Genomic DNA, 17,658 nt, shown 5'->3' on the forward strand with positions numbered 1-17,658 from the left:
TGAAGTCAAAGTACAAATGAGCAGACATGGTGCACGTGAGAATTATGAGCCTCATAGGAGCAAATCCAGCCAAGGAAAATAAAATGGACGTTGGTCACTGGTAATAATTAGGAATCAAAAAAAGGAATTTTTTGCATTCAATATTAGAAACATGCAACAAAGCAAGCAATTTAAGAAGCAGTGGATTCAAAGAGAAAGAAGGTTGATGAAGTCGTCAGAGATGAGCGTACCTATGTGTAGCACGTTAGAGTTAGACTAAACGGGTGCACAACACTCCCTCACCCCATTGCTGTTAGCATTAGCATCATCGAAGAAAATGCCATTGCTGTAACAGCTGCCTCCACAATCATCTGAAATACAGGCTTCACCGCCAGGCACAGAAATGCAGAAAATGTCTTCCGTCACCATCGGAGGTGAAATTTGGTCAGGCTTTCAGCCAGCCTGCTCGGACGGGGCTTTTTGAAGCCTTTAAAGAGAAAGTAACAAAAAGGGAAAAGACGTCCAGCAGACTGGATCGTCCCATTTTCATTTTCTGTGTAGCAAAGACAGCGGGGAGGTCAGACCTTTACACCCCCCCCAATCCTTTTTCCTCCTGGATGCGAATTTTTATGACGACTCTGATCACTTTAGACATGCAACAAATTCTGAAATAGTCTGAAAGAAAACCCTGAACAGAAGCCCGATACTAAACAGACGTGAAAGCCGCTTTGTTTCCATCTTATTTAAAGCGGCAACGTCAGCGTTACCGACGTGACGTTCACTTCATCCGGTCACTCGGAAGAAGCACAAACCTTCATGAACTAACAGTAGAAAGCAGTAGGACCCCCCCCCCCCCCCCAGATGGAAAGAACACAGCCTAGAAGAAATAGTTCCATCCCAACCATTTGTTCTTGTGGTCCAGTACAAATTGAATTCAGGGGCAAAGACAAAGTCAGCAACAACCGTGGGAAGGGTTCCGTTTCCAAGGTTCTGTTCTGTGAGAATTCAAGGCTCCTTGATCCAGACTCACTAAAAGAATACACTTAAGCTAGCCCGTCTTTCTTTAACTTTTGTTTAGCCAAACAAGTCTTTTAGATCATTGCTGCTCGACGCGCTATGTTTAATTCCACTTTGGTTCAGGCTAGCAGCAGCAGCAGCTTGAGAGAAGTTCTGCGGGCTGAAAAAGGGGTTTGCTTGCGCCCCAAACCCACTGGGCGCGCCCCCCCCACCTGTGGAGGAGCTGTGCATCTGAGTCTGAGTGTTCTGGCCTGAACCAAACTGATTGCGCCAAGGGGTGTTTGTGCCAGGGGCAGCCTTTGGGCCCATTTGGTTGAGGCTGACTTTAGGCTGGCTGGGCGTAAAAAGACTGTCCAGGGCCGACATGTCCGGCGCTTGATTTGTCCCTTGATTAAAGGCTCCAAAGTTTGGGGCGCTGGTGGTGGTAGCCATGCCGCTGTAGAGGCCGGGGCCCGAGGGCCGCATCCCCAGCCCCATGACGCCCGTCTGAAAGCCCATAGATTGGTTGAAGCCGTTGGAGACTTGGACGCCCATGGGACCCATCATGGGGCCGGGGGAGGCGAAGGCAGAGACGGTGCTGCCCTGCACCGGCGCCGGTCGTGCCGTGTTAGCCAAGGACAGGCTATTCAGCGAAGCCATGCTGTTCAGAAGGCTGCTGGTTAGATCCTTAGTCTGCAACGTTAAAAAACATTCATCATCACAATCCGAGAGCGCTTCAGGAAGCGTTTGCTGCGCCGTGTCCGGCCGTTACCTTCGTGTTGGTGGCGGAGCCCGGTTTGATAGCCTGCGGCGCTAATGGCTGCTGGTTCCTCAGTTTGGCCGCCTGCTCCTGCTCTTTAGCTAAGCGCTGTTTCTCCTCTAGAGTCAGAGACATCTGGCGGGGGGGGGGGGGGGGGCAGACGGTGAACAAATTGGACTGTAAGCTAAATGGACAACGGTGAAAATGTGCGTCTCCCTACTCGGTTAGGCTGCGAGGCTGTTGATGTGGAGCCATTCTCTTTCCCATTAACCCCAGTGCTGCCGAACACATCTTCCATCTGAAAGCACGACAGAAAACATCGCATTTGATGCATATATAGGAGCCGAACACCATTCAGCACACCTGTGTTCTCTCATCGGTTACATGGCAGTCACAGCACCGATTTCTCACCTGGTTGCCACTGCTGGCTGGGTTTTTAGCCTCTTCTGATTGGTTCCCTGGGTTTGAGATGTTTAAAGACCTTGTACAAAGAGATAACCAGTAAGCCAAACCAGAAAACAGGAATTTGAATTTATACAACCTTAGCTAGACATAGCATTATCGAACTCGGCAGTGTTATTTAGGGGTTTGAAACCATTAATATTTATACCCCATTTCATTTTTAATCAGAGACAACAAACGGGAGGCAGCTCTCTTTGATTTGATACCTGTGCTGCTCCTGCATCAGGTGCAGCTGCTCCAGCTTGGTCTTGTGCTCCGCCTCCATGCGAGACAGCATGTCCCGTATGACCACCATGAACGAGTTGAACTGAAACGAGATAAGAAAACGGCTACATGTTTTTAAGACATTTTTTACAGCGTGCAGGCGTTTGGGTCTGTCATACCTGGTTGAGGTTGAGATTGTTGTCGATACTGAGAGACACGAGATGGGGCAGGATTTTGGTGGCGAGGTGCTCTTTGGGGATGCCCAACTTCTGATGCCTGAAGGTGCACTTGTAGATTCCTAACGTGGGGGGGGGGAGTGAGAAACTTAGCAAACCAACTGTGGACTGAAAGAGGGACACCGCTTGTCCCGTTCCTTTACCTAGAACACCCATGAGTACTGCTGGTTCCCTGGAGGGGATCTGTTGTAGGAAGGGCAGGATCTCATCAATGACAAACCACTTGTCTAAATATTCCAAGATCTTCCCCAGACACACCAGAGAGTTCACTCGGACCTACAGGATAACCAAGGAAGGTGCAGACAGAGAGGAAGAAATAAGAAAAATCATGAACAGAAATCCTGAGAGGTGGAAGCTGCGAGCTGAAAATGTCCTCGAGACCCACAGCAAGAGAGGACGTCTTTAGGCAGGCTGATTTCACTCGAGGAATGAGGGAGTTTTTCATAGACGGGTAGTCAATCAGGTTTGCAAAAGTCGGAATGATGTTCAGGCACAGCTCCTACGGGGCAACGAGGAGATGTTATGCAATCTGCTTCATGATGTCTGCTGTGTCCAAAGACTGTTCCAAGCAGCTGTAACTTTGTACCTGGATCTGTACAGAAGGAGCTTCCAGGGCTCGGTACACCATGGGCAGCACAGAGTTCTTGATGTTGTCCGCTGGCGTCTTGGTTAAAAGCAGGTCCATCTTCTGGAGGAATATCAGCAAGATCTGCGCAGCGCCAGAATCGAATTTAGCAGAACGAAAATCAAATGCGATGATATTTTCCACACACGGACGCTTTTGAAAGCTTCAGTTGGGCTTTTAGCGCTACGGACAACACTAGTGTGCTCAGAGCAGAGACCACTCACCATATTGCTAGCCTGGGGAAGCGTGGAAAGAAGATTACAAGGAAAGACAAGTCTTGATCAAGTGTCAAATCAAGCACAAACAGAGCATGCTTTTCCGTCCGTTGTAGTTTCTGTTTAATCTAGTTCTACTTCTAAAAGAGTAAAAACGTGCAAAAAGACAAGCGGCTTGGTTAAGAGGACTCGATCTACACTCTTAAGCCGATTCCTTCAGATCTATGCGCGTCTACCTGAACAGGCTCCTGCTGCTTGAAAACAGGTACGAGGTCAGGCAGGATGAGGCGAACGTACTCCTCCTTGGTGCACTCCTCTGCAATCAGGAGCACATTGGGGAGGACAAATGGGACCATGTCCGGGTTGATGAACTCAGAGGTCAGCGCCGGCAAGATTCGATAAATCACGACTCTCTACGTGAAAGAAAAACCAGAATGGATTCCTGAAGCTGTGACGGAACAACAAATGGAATCAGTGTCTTGTTTCGTAACCCTAAAGACTTTAACCTTCGGTAGTTTAGGCAGGACTTTAGGGAGATCTTTGTAGAACTGGGACTTTTGGAGATTGTCCCTTTGGAATAGGGAGTCAAAGTACTGCAGGGTCGTAGCGCCAACGTCGTCAAAAAATGGAAGCTGAATTTCACAAAAAAATAAAAGAAATTCAAACATTTACAAATGTTAGAAAATGTAGTCTCTTTTATTCAATTTTCATGAATGCTCAAAGCAAACCTTGGTCATCTGGTCTGCATCTGGCCGGACATTGGGCGTGACGCTGAGCAGCATTTTAGCGTGACCTCTAACTTCCTCTGGGATCTTGTTCAAGAGTGTCGGATTCATGGTGCTTAGCTACAATGAGACAGAAGCAGAAAACACGATTACAACATTCAACCAAGTCATACCAAGTACAATCAATACGACCCTTCTGGGTCTATTTGAGAACTCAAGCTCCGCCCACCTGGTCCAGCTGCCTGCTGAAACTCTTAAAAATGGCGTGCTTGTTGACTTTGAAAACAGGCTTTCCCTCATTGAAGATGGCATGCATGACCACTCCCAGTGAATACATGTCCGATGCAGAGTCGCAGCTGACAGACAGTATGTACTCGGGGGCCAGGTACTCGGGGTTGGGCAGGCAGAGCGGAGGGGAGTTCGGATCCCACTCTTTACAGGTGTACTTTGGCTGAGGAGGAAATGGGAGTATAAAAATATGAAAGTATTTGCATTATTTGGCAGGAGCCCCCTTAAAAACAGAAAGAGACGCCGGCTCACCTCGGCGTCCGAGGGGTTGGTCGAGGAGATGCTGAAGTCGAAGCCCATGATCTTCCAGGATCCACTCTTGTTGAGGATAATGTTCTCTGGACACAAGTTGCCGTGGACCATCTTCACGCTACTGTGGAGGAAGGACAAACCCTCCGAAATCTGAGGAGATAAAAAAAAAACATGAAAATTGACGTGACCGTTAAGTGAAATTTCCAGATACATTAGCCCGGAGCTGACAATCAAATCATCGCTCAAACTGTTCAACAGGAATTTGCAATGTAATACTTAAGATCATGTTTTGATTAACTCGGAAAAACTTCTGGTTCCAGCCCCTAAAACATGAACATTTACTGGTTTTCTCTGTCTCCTATCATAACAAACACAATCAGTGGCTCCCTGGACTGTTGGTCAGACTAAATGCAAATGTAAGCCCATATTTTACTCTGGTAAATTATGATGACCAATTTTGAACACAATACCTCCTCAAATATTTGCCGAAATGACTGATGCAAGAAAAATAGCAAGATGTCAATAAATATATTCCTTAGTTGGAGCCCTAGGTCAAGCGAAGCGCCTTCACTCCCACCTGCAGCAAGCCGTACTTCATCTCCACATCATATAGTTTATAATCCTTGATATCGGGGGGCAAGGGGTAAGGCAGGTTCTCACACTGGCCCAGCACGTTCGCCAGACTAGCAAACACCGGCTCTGTGCAGAACGCCAAGCAGTCCCTGAGGATTAAATACAGAAATCATCAGCAACATTTTAAACACTTGTAAAGTTGCTCCAGTGTGAAAAATTCAGATAAATAAGTGCTTTGAAATTGCAGCTGTCATGATTGAACTAAAATAAGAAAACAAGCAGAGGATGTTTCCAGAGGACATCCATTATTCAGAGCCCAGTCTAGAGAGTCCTTTGATCACGAGAAGCTTCACACGTTCACACACAAAGGAAAACCAAAGATTCGTTATGTATTCTTTACCACTAATGCAAAGCGCCTTTCTGAGCGCTGACTCACTATGAATATGCACACCTATGTGCGTGTGTCGTGCAGGCATTATTCACCGTGACTCCTCCAGAGGATGCTGCACAGTTAAAAGACGGGGGTGACGCAGTCTGGTCAGCTGTTGCACCCCTCTCTTCAGCGAATCGACTATTTGGTCCTTCTCAAATTTCTGATACTTATCGATCATCCTCTTCTCAAACACGAACACGGCTACTTCCTGGAGGAGTAAAAGACAAACAAGTGGCGAAAGCTGAAACTGCAGGTATTGAAGTATGACTGGTCTGGCCAGTTGGAGAACAATGATTCTCACACACACACACACACACACACACACACACACACACCTGTTTGGTGGACTTCTTCGTGCCATCGTAGATCCTCCAGCACGTGCCCGGACCCCCGCTGGCAATATGTCGCCCCACCTCAAACTCCCGCGTCACTGGGTTGCCCATGACGGCACTGGTGACATCCGCCGTCACCTTGGTGACGGTGCTCTTTAACTTATTGAGCATCGACTCCATGTTCAATCCTGATGTAGGTGGAGTACAGACGAATCAGGAAAGGAAAGCAGCTTCAATAAAATACGGTTTAAACTAAAGTATGAAAAAACAGTCATTTAGCAAACGTAGACAACTGAAAGGCGAAGTTCTTAAACAAAATGCATCTCCTGCAACAGGTTGGTCTTATTTGCCGAAGGACACACAGACAGATTAAACGTTATCTCATGATAGCAGTCATATTATTTAATGACACGCAGGGAAACCAGAAACAGTTTCTGACAGGTCACATCGCTGAAGACAAAGAGCCTCTCCTCCTAGCATAGCTGTTGATTAGCTCGTTAGCCGTAAGGATAACGTAACAGCGGCGTGCTAACGTGGCTATGTCCTGACATGCTATTCGCGTGATATTAAGCAATCGTTTTCCATGTTGGATTTAGTCATCACACGCTGTCGTAGACATTGACTGACGGTCATGCGGATGACTGTCGAGTCTGACAACTAGCGTTCTGCTAGCTAATTTCCTGTTTAGCCGGACGCATTAGAACTAGCATACATTTAAGCACATAAAGCTACAGATAGCAGCCATCTCCCCAGCCCCGCTTCTAGCCTAACTTCTACCAATGGAGCTACAGAAACTGACATCATCGCCACCGTCCGCTCTCCACCGTGAAACACTTCATAAACAAACGCCTCACGATAGCTAGCTAGCTAGCTAGCCAACAACACGACGTTCCTGTATTTATGAACCCAGAACTGACGTCCTCGGAACCCTCCAGCTGCTTACCTTGGGTGTGAAAGGGGCCTCGTATATATTCCTAATTAAAGTAGGTTCTCCGCCGTGGGGGTGTCGGTTACGACAAGATAACACAGCCCCCCATGTCCTCCAGCAGCTACGGAATGAGGTTTGTCGGTGCGCTAGTGAATGAGCAACCGTACTTCCGGATTCTTTCAATGACGTCATGCGAAACAACGTCACTTCAGCTCCCAACTTTATATTTACTGACCATTTTAGTCCATACATAAAACATTATTTGAAAGTCATACACAAGATATACCGCAAAGTTAATTGCAGCGCTTGTTGCATCTCTGATTTTACTTTTAATATGGGACAGATAGTTCCAGCAGAGAAGGAAAAGAAACGTATTGATCAGCGTCATTAAAGTCGTCGAAGCCGTCAATATATCATTGAACTATTCTTTTAATATCGGACAAACACTAAATGCAGGACGCACACAACAAATTTACAGCCAAGTATTGACTCAGAAAAACAAATTAAACTTTTATTTGTTATTCAAAGGCATGATAGAGAGTTATCTCAGTATCATAAAGTGCATTCCATCATGATTTCAGTGTATGCTAAGAACAGAAGAACTGAAATTTAACTAACATATGATCAATGCGAGATGAACATGACGTCATACAGCGACAAGGATAAAATCCAGGTCTGGCAGCATTGATTAACTCAGTAGCCATCAATAACATTAACTCATTATTTCCTATATATCTTACAACAAAATGTAATGTTCCCTTTTCTAATAAGATATTGTAACAATTTAAAGCAGATAATGCAGTGCTAAAACACGGCTCCAGTGTAGCTGTTAATGTTGTACCACCTGAAAAGTTAGCAACCAATATTTGCAATTTGTATTGGATGTGGAACACAAGATTTAAAAATGTAAAGCCTTCAATTGATTTAAGTTGTAATTTTAAAACGGTCACAGACAAAGTTAAAAATAGTGCTAATGCTTATTAATTTACATTGGTGCAGTGCTACTGGAAAACAAAAATAAAATACAAATATACTTTTGTATTCTTCTACAAACTGAACGCCCCAATCAGTCTAACTGACACTTTTTAAGGATATCTCAAAAAGCAGTAGTTATTGCCCCACAAAGTTAAATAATTAGTCCATAAGCTGGCCATTAATAGTCAGTAATAGCTCAAATTTTGATACTTCATATTCTGCCTTCTGTAAAAACACCAGAACAATCTGATGGATAAAAGCAAATATCAAGAAAAGTGCTCAACATAAATTTTAACAGCGATGACGATAAAAATAAAAATTACAGTCGATTTCGGCAACTGATATCATGATTATGATGAAACATTAATTCTAAATTAGTGCAAAAGCAGGAGTAGAGCTGCTCTGATCAAACAGATCTCAAAATGCCTTCTTGAATTACATCCAATTAAAAGGATATAACAGCAAGTCTAGCTTAATCTGCACTAACGGCATCAATCCCTCCATAGAACCAGCCTCAGTCGTTACTATATGCTACTTTATAGCTTATCCAAAAATTAATCCAAATGATTCTTTTTTAAACAGAATCATTTTGAAGTTCGGGACCTGGGAATTCAAATGCACACCCTTCAGTTGGATGCATCAGAAGGTGCTGGACAGATGTTTGAGGAAGACCACGGGGTGGTGTTTTTCAAACTCTTTCAGCAGCCTCCTCCTTTGCTTGGCAGGTATGGTTTCGCTGGAGGAAATGTCATGAAGGAGCTGTTTGAGGCTCTCCAGTGTGGTGGAGTCCCGCAGGTCCTCGTACTCCTGTAGCGTCACCCGCTGGCAGAAGGTGACCGCTGCAACGCATAAGGGAACGGCAGCTTTTGACCTCCTCGTACTGCGTATTGTTTGCAGATAATGCAGTTACAAACTGTATGTTTAAACAGGACATCAAGCCAAAATATTAGAGACCCTACACTGCTGTTGTCATCTAAACACAAATGAGCATTTGGCTGACTCTTTTAAATATATGGCAGCATGTGACTAATATTTCTGTTTGACTTACTAGAAAACGAGTCGGGGTCTTTCCCCTGCTGCATAGTCCTCAGTGATCTCCTCACAGCTTCAATGAGGGATGTAGGAGTCTGTATTTATTATGAGCAAATCAAGTAAAAAGAAAAACATGTTTTGGGTTTTATGTGAAGCTTTTAAGCAGTCATTAAATTCAGTGTTAGCAAAAATTAAAAGCAAGAAATATCTGTGTACCTTGAAGAGCTCGTTACAATTGTCCATGAGAAAAAACACCAGGGTTTCAATTTGAGATCGAGTCAGATCATGATTTTGGACAACCGCTTTTTGAAAAGTGCGGCAAACCAGGGCCCCGTTATCGCTCTGAAAGGAAGCACAGCAGCATTTAGTGCATGATCGTTTTTGTTTCTAATTATTATTCCTTATTATGATATACAAACAAACGGGCGTGGTTTGGTAGAGACAAACTACCTGTTTCTGAAGACGACATGCATCCGGGTGAGCAGCTGCGGCCATAAAGGCCAGCAGCCGCCTGAGTTCATCCCTCCTGCTCGTTTCCAGTAGTCGCAAACACAACTGAGACGCTTTGGTAGCATCCCGTACTTTTCCTTCATCTGGAAAGAAACAATGTGCGGACAAAAAAAAAGGGGGAGGCAGAAAATAAACAGAAAAACAAAAAAAGAGCTGCCGATGCGAAAGTGTGTGAGATTAGGCTGTCAAATCTCATCTCAGGGACATTCTTGAATCTTACCCAACAGATCCAGAATTGCAGCATGTATGTCCCGGTGGTGTCCTGAGAGCAGGGGAGCTTTTTCCAGTCCACTGTAGTACTTGGCAATGGTGTCAAAGAGAAGCCTCTTTTGACTTGCCCTCTGCTCTGCGTGTTCATCTTCTGAAACGGCATTGCTGCTACCCAGCTGGCTGAGCTGTTCCCCCGCAGCAACGATCAGCTGGTCCGGGAACAGCTCCAAACAGTCTGCAGCTGCCAAAAGCCACCCGTCTAAACTGAAGACAAAGAGTAATATTAAGTACTGTAATTCTCGTTTTATGTTCCGATGTGCAGCAAAGCATGAAAGTTATAACTGGACCACTGACTGAGGAAGATTGAGTGTGAGTGGCAGCTCTCTCTCCAGGCAAGTGTTTGAAATAACGAGGTCCTGGGTGGCCAGAGGAGCCTGAGCCGCCCTGGCTGGAGGAGTCAGCAGGATGCAGTCCAACATGGGTAACTCTACCATCTGTAGCAGCTGCAACAGCGTCTGTTGCTTCCAAACCTCAGCGACGACTGGGGACGGATGAAAGGGCAGAAACGAGGAAATTACCATAAACTGGACTCCTTCAGGAAATCACCAAACTGAGCTCAGTCTTTTACCAGCCTTGGGCAGAAAGGCGGACGTCCCGTGGGCCGTATTTAGAGCGGGAGAGGAGGCCGGCCGCAGGTTGATGGTCTTCATCAGCCTCTCGATCCTCCTGTCTGACGGTCCGACAGCGACGGGATTAGAAATCGTCCTCGGTTCCTTCAGCCTCCAGACGACAACAACAGTAAGGCATCAATGATTAATGAAGCTCAGGCCTGTGGAGAGCTGCCGGGCCATAGAACGGTTGTGAAAGTCGAGTCGTCACATTTAAATTATGATAAATAAACGAATTATAAATCAATAACATTAACTGTTTCTCTGCTCCTTAATTTCAATGTTACTTTGCACAAAAAAAGGAATGAGAACCAACCTGGAGCTCCTCGTCCTCTTCCTCTTCATCACCTCCTGCTCCTCTAGTGGTGTGTTTTCTCCAGAATGGGGCAACACTGGATGCTCCAGAAAACGGTAGAGGCTGCAGCTGCCGTCCTCGAAGGTCGCCTCCTTGTCTCTGCGGAACAGCTTCGCGCCCACCGGCTCCAGCACCTTGGCCTCCATCAGAGCCTGGCAGAGCCGAGCAGCTTTGAGCCGCGACACCGCGCTGGAGCTGCAAAGCGCCGCATTCTGCATCAAGTAACTGAGGACGGCGTCGACGGCGTCTGATCCCGTGAAACAGTCGGCGTGAACGCGGAGATGCCTTCGACAAGGGCGCACCTCCACCTGGGTCCGCAACGCCTGAATGATATTGTGCCAAAGCTGCGTGGCGCCGAAAGGCCCGGAAACACCTGCTCAGAAGGCAAACGGATCAAGAGGAGACATGTTTACACGTGCGTCAACAAAACGCCATTTTGTTTGTGTTGATATTAAAGTCTCACCGTGTTGTGTATTTTCACGAAAACTTCTTGTTTGGCTGTTCAACCTTCTGAAGCGAGGAGTCAAATCAACCGCCATCATTTAGCGTCCCCGGTGACGTAGGCAATCCCCATCGTGAGGTCACATCCGTAAGCAAAGACGTACCATGTGAAGCACGGGGGGGGGCGTACCATCAGAACGAAAAGTACAGCGAGAATTATTGCTTCGCATTGCCTTACAACTACATAAGCGTATTTAATTTTTCTATAATTGTTCTAATATTAATATGTTTTATTGAAATACTTGACTATCACACTTTTAAATATAATCTTCTCTTTGTGTGGACGCAAGCCCCCCCCCCCCATATGAATGAAATGGTTTCGCCTTTGAGGCCACTGCGAGCTGTTGCTGTTTAAAGGACGCGTAAACACGACGACATTTTCTGTGTATCCGAGCAGTGGCGGGCGCGGACTGTTCGTTTTCTTGGTCATTTTCCGGACCTTTATGAGGTACATGTCGCTTTTGAATGTTACATATAGGTGGCTTTAATTTGAAGATTAGTTTTATTTTTCTGGCTACTTTTATGCTCATTTAGTTCGACTTTCGTATGTACGGAAGCCTTCTGCAGTCGTCGAAGTTCAAACTACGTAGCGGAGTCGTCCATAATGTTGTTATAACCACAACGCTGAACGGTAGCGTTGAATGTGGAAGCTTTACATATCAAATGTAAAAAATAAAATGCTCGGGATTTGTTTTTAACACCTAAATACTACAATGTACTACTTCATATTGTACATGGAGAACTTGTTTTCGTCTGCTGCTTAGGTCGCGTGTACGCCCCTTTTACGCTTGTGTGTGTGTGTGTGTGTGTAAAAATAAATACGTCTCGGTTCACAACGAATGTTGTCAAGGACGTAGAGACGAATGCAGCCAATGGGAGCAGCCCTCGCGTTCGGCCCGCCCCCCCAGCCCACTGCGTTATTTACACTGTCACTGCAGGTAGATCTCCACCTGAGAAGGCTGGCTTTGTGCCCTCTCTCCTTTTTTAATCGTTTCTTTAATTGTTGCAGTAATGTAACAGTATGTAGACTAAATGTGTATTTATTATTTTTGTGTGTAAGTGACATTCATCCAAACTGTGTGCACATATTACCATCAATCCAAATTTCTTTCTAAATCTACTGTCTAGACACACATGTATGTCAAATTATATTTTATTTTGCATTTTATGCAATTGTGTTTTTTTAAAATCTTACTTATTGATTGTTTCTTAAAAATGAAGCGGCAGCTGACAGTATACAAACTATGCCACTTTCAAACTCTCTGGATAATCTCAGAACATTAGACAATCGCGATGTGTCTCAGATTATAATATAGAGCTATAACACATCCTAATTAAAGCTGTTGCAGTCATCCAGATATATTTCCAGTTTTCATTTAACTATATATTGTAATTTATTTGTGTTCATAATGATCATGTGCAACCTTCTACATCATATGAGGGTTTAAATTCAGGGTTTGCATTTCTGTGAACGGCAGACGACACTGAAACAGGATCTCTGAAATGGTTGAGAAGCCCCTCCTATTGTTCCATGTTGCCTTGGAGATGCAGTTTACCTCACATAGGCCTAAACAATGTCTCTATTATCCTCAAGGAATAGAAACTATTGTTTAAACCTAGTCATGGACATGGATCTTTTTTTCTGTCTCGGCTTTGGTAGTAGTCTCAAACTGAATTACTGCACTTCAAGCACCATCTGCCAGTTTAAGATCAAGGTAAGAAGGTGTAGATTATGAGATTTACTCCTTTACTCCAAAGGGAATGAATTGCATATTTGAGACTATTTTAATCAACAAAATAATGCTCTACAAGCCAGCACCCAAATTGTTTCAGCTCTACTACCGGCAACATTCTAAAAAAGAGTGTGTTTTTCTATTTGCCTGCTTTTGTAGTAAACTATCCGTTAACCGACTTGCTGCATTTGAGAAACTATTAGGAATTTCAGTGGCTTTCTGCTGATATAATGGTGACGTACAGGCTTCTAAACAGCTTCTCGTGTGCAGGTGCAGCCGAGATGCCTCTAAACGATGAACGACCTGCCTCCACATCGAGTGGAAATGACCACGGGAGTGATGCAGAGTCTCCATCGGAGCGCCGCGACGGCTTCACGTCAGCCAGCGACCCGGAGAGTTCTCGCGACGGCTTCACGTCAGCCAGCGACCCGGAGAGTTCTCGCGGCGGCTTCACGTCAGCCAGCGACCCGGAGAGTTCTCGCGGCGGCTTCACCAGAAATGGCTCGTGCAAACATTGCACACCTTCCCGTGAGTTTGTTTGCTGAATTCCTCTTTACATTTCTTTTTTTTTAAACTTGTTTTCTGTCTCCAAGAAGGGGCCTTGTGGTGGATTTGGCTCCTGCTCTGTCCCAGAGTTCACTTTTAAAAAATGACATTAATGATTGTATTTATATTTAATCAGTATTGTTGGCACTTTTTATATACATATTTGGTTTCCACAGCAAGCCCAGTCAAAATCCTAACCATGGACGAAGTCGTGGAGTCTGCCAAAGAACTTTCCAATCTCTGCCTTGCTCATGAGCTCATTGTGAACCCCAGTTTTCATGTGGAACCAAACAGACTACCTCCTAACAGGTATACTATTAAAAAAAAAAGATGTTGTTCCACAATCTGGTCATATTTAGTCATAGACCTAAATCCATGTCTTTTTTTGTCTCAAGTATTTGGAAGGTAGTTCGAGACATTGCCCACAAGGCATTCTGGGACAAGCTGGAGTCTGAGCTGAACGATGACCCACCTGAGTATAGGCAAGCAATCAGACTATTGGAGGAGATCAGAGAGGTCAGCACGTACAATCTGGTGTTTATTAAATCCTGTAAAAGACATGCAAAAGCACTAAATGCCCTGATGTTTCTTTGCAAATGTTATGTTTATCTACTTATCTACAAAGTTTTTCTTTGCGCAGCTTTTACTGTCATTCCTTAATCCTGATGCCAGTCGGATGAGGACTCAGATCATGGGAGTTCTGGATATGGATCTGATCCAGCAGCAAGCTGACAATGACGCTGTCGACATCCAGGGGCTTGCCGCTTATATTATTACTACCATGGAGAAAATGTGTGCACCAATAAGGGAGGAGGAAATCAAGAAGCTGAGAGAAAACACCGATAACATCGTGACACTTTACAGGTAAACACACACTTGGTTCTGAACAAGAGGCAAATGTCGTTTTTAGGTATTCAAACGGTGAAGCTTCTTTTACACGCCAGGGAGATCTTCCGTGTGCTGGACCTCATGACGCTAGACATGGTCAACCATGAGAACAGAAGGCTTGCGGAGTACTTGAAGGTCGCAGGGGTTGAATATGAGAGGGAAACGTTTCAGAGCATCCTGGACAAAACGCCCAGTGAGTCCATGAGAATATCTTTTTCAAATCTAGTCATGGTTGGTCCAGGTATTTGGTTGAATAATTTTACCCCCCATTATCATTATGCAGCTGCTTTGAACCGCACCACCTCTTGGATCAAGTCTGCGCTGGAGATGCTATCAGCAAACACCCCCTCAGAGCAGACCGAAGGGCAGGGAAAAGGACAGAAGGTGGTGCCGGGGCCTTTTCAGATCCTCGACGCCGCTTTCCTTATCATTCTTAGATGGGACTACGCTAAGGCCCCGCCGCCTGAGGTGAGTGTCGTGACCTTGTGCAGGTAACTGAAGGACGATGCGGCCTTGGCGCCTTTTCGAGTCTTCTGTTATCGGTTCACCTTTAGACCTGGATGACCGATGAGGTTTGTCTGCAAGAGATTCAGCGACAGCTCCAGCAGTGTCAGGTGGTGAACGGGGTGCTGCTCATTGTCCACAACACCATCGGGGGGCCCATCCAGGGTCTGCCGTCCCTGTCTGACCGTCTGAAGAGGATGACCAGCGTGCTGCTGGACGGGATGCACAACCCGTGAGTCGGGCCTTTCATGTGCATTCAGACAGACAGTAGATAATCAGAGCTTATTGACTTGATGTGAAATGATTATGTCTCAAACCACAAATATCTTCTCCTCGATGTGTGCATGTATAGGAATTTTAACCTAGACGAGGCACTAGAGAGTGTCAGTGCTCAGATCTGCTGTGAGATCAACAAGAGTTTGACTGAGAGGAGCTACTCTTCACTGACCCCAGCGCTGCAGGCCTCCCTCAAAGGCCAGATCTGCAGCATTACTCAGAAGAACAATCCCATCCGCACTCTTGTTGGTAAATTACAGATTATCTCAACCTTTTGCTAGACTGTGAAGATTATTTCAAAGTTGAAAACAGTATAGTTTGCCTTTTTCTAACATATTTTCCCATTCAATTCTTTTGCAGAGGATCGTCTGCAACATTTCTTCAAGGCGGTCATCTCTGATCCCAAGCCTCAAGTCAGACTTGAGCAAGTGCCAGCAGGCCTGACTACAATCAAGCCTGAACTAATGGCAATCGCAGCAAAGTTTATTTCCCTGGTCAAATACAACAGGGATGTTTATGGACATTTTTATGCAGATATCATCAGGAAGCTGCTTTTCAGCAGCAGCCCGCCAGCAGGCGACCCTCCTCAGGAGTCACAATGATAGTTGGGGAAGTACTGCTGCCTGTTTGCCCCGCTAGTTGTTGTTTCCAGCTATGGGATGTTATAAATGTAACTTTTAATCGCCACGTTCAGCAGTGAGTTCACTGTGGCTGTAGGTACTATGCGGATGACATTTGATGAGCCGCATTGTTTTATGTTGATGTTCTAGAATGTGTTCTTTTTTTTCATTTTCTAAACGCTTATTCCGTCATCGGGTCGCGGGCCAAGCTGGAGCCAATCCCAGCAGTCAATGGGCGAGAGGCAGGGGACACCCTGGACAAGCCGCCAGTCCATCGCAGGGCAACACAGAGACAGACAACCAGCCACACACACACTCACACCCACGGGCAACTCAGCATAACCAATCAGCCTTGGCTGCATGTCTTTGGTGGTGGGAGGAAGCCGGAGAACCCGGAGAGAACCCACGCAAACACGGGGAGAACATGCAAACTCCTCACAGAATGGCCACAAGCCGGAGACGAACCTGCGACCATCTCGCTGTGAGGCAACAGTGCTAACCACTGCGCCACCGAGCCGCCCTAGAACGTGTTCTTCAAACTGGAATACCAGTTTCACATTAATGCATTTCTAAGAGTTGTCTGTTTGTTGTACATTCATCTGGAGTTTAACTCCTGTTATTGTGGCATGAATTAATGTGGGCAAATCCTTAGTGATTAAAGGATACAGTAAACTATTAGAAGTAAAGAGGAAGAACTTCAGATTCTTAATCTTATATATTTTGTTATTTGATTTCCAATTTGTTATACATAAATATCCATTCTGGTTTAAATAATTTGATATTGTTATTTCTCATCTTTGCCAAGGAGTTGGCAAAAAAAAAGGCTATCTGTGCCACACATGGACAGTGGCTGCAGAATTAAGCACCTGTTATCACTTTTTTTTTGTTGCTGTTATTTAATGTTTAACAGTAGTGTAAATGTTAGATTTATTTTCCCCATGGAATTGATCGTTTTGGTTGTTTTCTGTTTACATTTTAATCAACCAGAGAACTAAACTCCTTGGTTATCGTTTAAATAATTCATTATGCCATAAAGTAAAAAAAACAAATATTAAAATATTCAATTAAATAAGATTGGAGAGATTTTTGGGGGCATTTTGTAAGAATCAAAAAGTAGAAATGGCTTTGTATTGGGTTACTCATTTTAGGTTTTACTTGGCTATTTTGTAGTTTTCATATGTTGTATGGTTTATACTTTTATGTTATATTGACTGACATGCTATGTTTGTTATATTTTGCAGTGCTGTAGTTAAAGTATTGCTGTGTTGGCTTTAAGAACCTGTTAAGGAAATGAAAGGTGCTGAAATTCCAGTGGATAAAAATATGTTATTAATGTGTATGAATGTTTACATGAAAAATGTTGGAACTTGTTCTGGCCTTGTGTTATACATTATTTAATAAAAGTTCAAAAAGAAATGTTTCAAATCTTTAGCCTTTAAAAAAAACAACCCTTAGATTTACATTTATATATAAAGACCATACCACGTGGTGTGCTGGAGATTTGATTCACTGACTTACATCATTTTATTATTTTAATCTGGAAATGACTAGGACAAGTTGATTTACTGATATGATTATACATCTTACTTGTATTTATTCATAATTGCATTACTAGTATGTCCACCACATTACTGTGTGGTAGAATAAACAACATGCGCTCATCCCTCGCTGTCACCAGGCAGTAATGTTACATTTTAATGTGGTCCGGAAATAGTTGGAAATTAGTAAAGAGAGACTTAGTAGAGAGAAACCACGCCACGAATTTCGACTGAAGACATGACATGACATCTTGGTTAGACTCATTACAGATCATTATCATTGCTTTCATTTTA

The 17,658-nt window shown here is 44.5% G+C and overlaps 3 protein-coding genes across 3 annotated transcripts; 1 reads left to right on the top strand and 2 right to left on the bottom strand.

Annotated features, from left to right (window-relative positions):
* Positions 1-829: 829 nt before the first annotated feature.
* scyl2 (SCY1 like pseudokinase 2) lies at positions 830-7,111 on the bottom strand. The gene is made up of 19 exons (XM_068755154.1): positions 7,024-7,111; positions 6,084-6,268; positions 5,799-5,956; positions 5,320-5,464; positions 4,743-4,892; positions 4,432-4,653; positions 4,206-4,322; positions 3,984-4,109; positions 3,714-3,890; positions 3,487-3,498; positions 3,224-3,346; positions 3,023-3,136; positions 2,781-2,913; positions 2,581-2,699; positions 2,404-2,504; positions 2,147-2,216; positions 1,956-2,033; positions 1,748-1,870; positions 830-1,668 (listed from the first exon to the last, which is right to left on the bottom strand). The coding sequence occupies exons 2-19, from the start codon at positions 6,258-6,260 to the stop codon at positions 1,054-1,056; spliced, it is 2,760 nt and encodes a 919-aa protein (XP_068611255.1). The 5' UTR covers positions 6,261-6,268; positions 7,024-7,111; the 3' UTR covers positions 830-1,053.
* A 1,511-nt stretch (positions 7,112-8,622) lies between these two features.
* Positions 8,623-11,300, bottom strand: depdc4 (DEP domain containing 4). Its single transcript, XM_068755354.1, has 9 exons — positions 11,222-11,300; positions 10,720-11,131; positions 10,364-10,515; positions 10,090-10,276; positions 9,746-9,999; positions 9,466-9,608; positions 9,232-9,357; positions 9,032-9,110; positions 8,623-8,822 (listed from the first exon to the last, which is right to left on the bottom strand). Exons 1-9 carry the CDS (start codon positions 11,298-11,300, stop codon positions 8,623-8,625), a joined length of 1,632 nt encoding a protein of 543 aa, XP_068611455.1.
* Positions 11,301-13,273: 1,973 nt separating this feature from the next.
* On the top strand, positions 13,274-15,808 carry tcp11l2 (t-complex 11, testis-specific-like 2). The gene is made up of 10 exons (XM_068755570.1): positions 13,274-13,412; positions 13,491-13,520; positions 13,715-13,847; positions 13,934-14,054; positions 14,179-14,402; positions 14,483-14,619; positions 14,710-14,894; positions 14,981-15,162; positions 15,283-15,455; positions 15,567-15,808. Exons 1-10 carry the CDS (start codon positions 13,274-13,276, stop codon positions 15,806-15,808), a joined length of 1,566 nt encoding a protein of 521 aa, XP_068611671.1.
* Positions 15,809-17,658: the final 1,850 nt, after the last annotated feature.

The sequence above is a fragment of the Brachionichthys hirsutus genome, chromosome 22 (assembly GCF_040956055.1).
Source record: "Brachionichthys hirsutus isolate HB-005 chromosome 22, CSIRO-AGI_Bhir_v1, whole genome shotgun sequence".
NCBI lineage: Eukaryota > Metazoa > Chordata > Actinopteri > Lophiiformes > Brachionichthyidae > Brachionichthys > Brachionichthys hirsutus.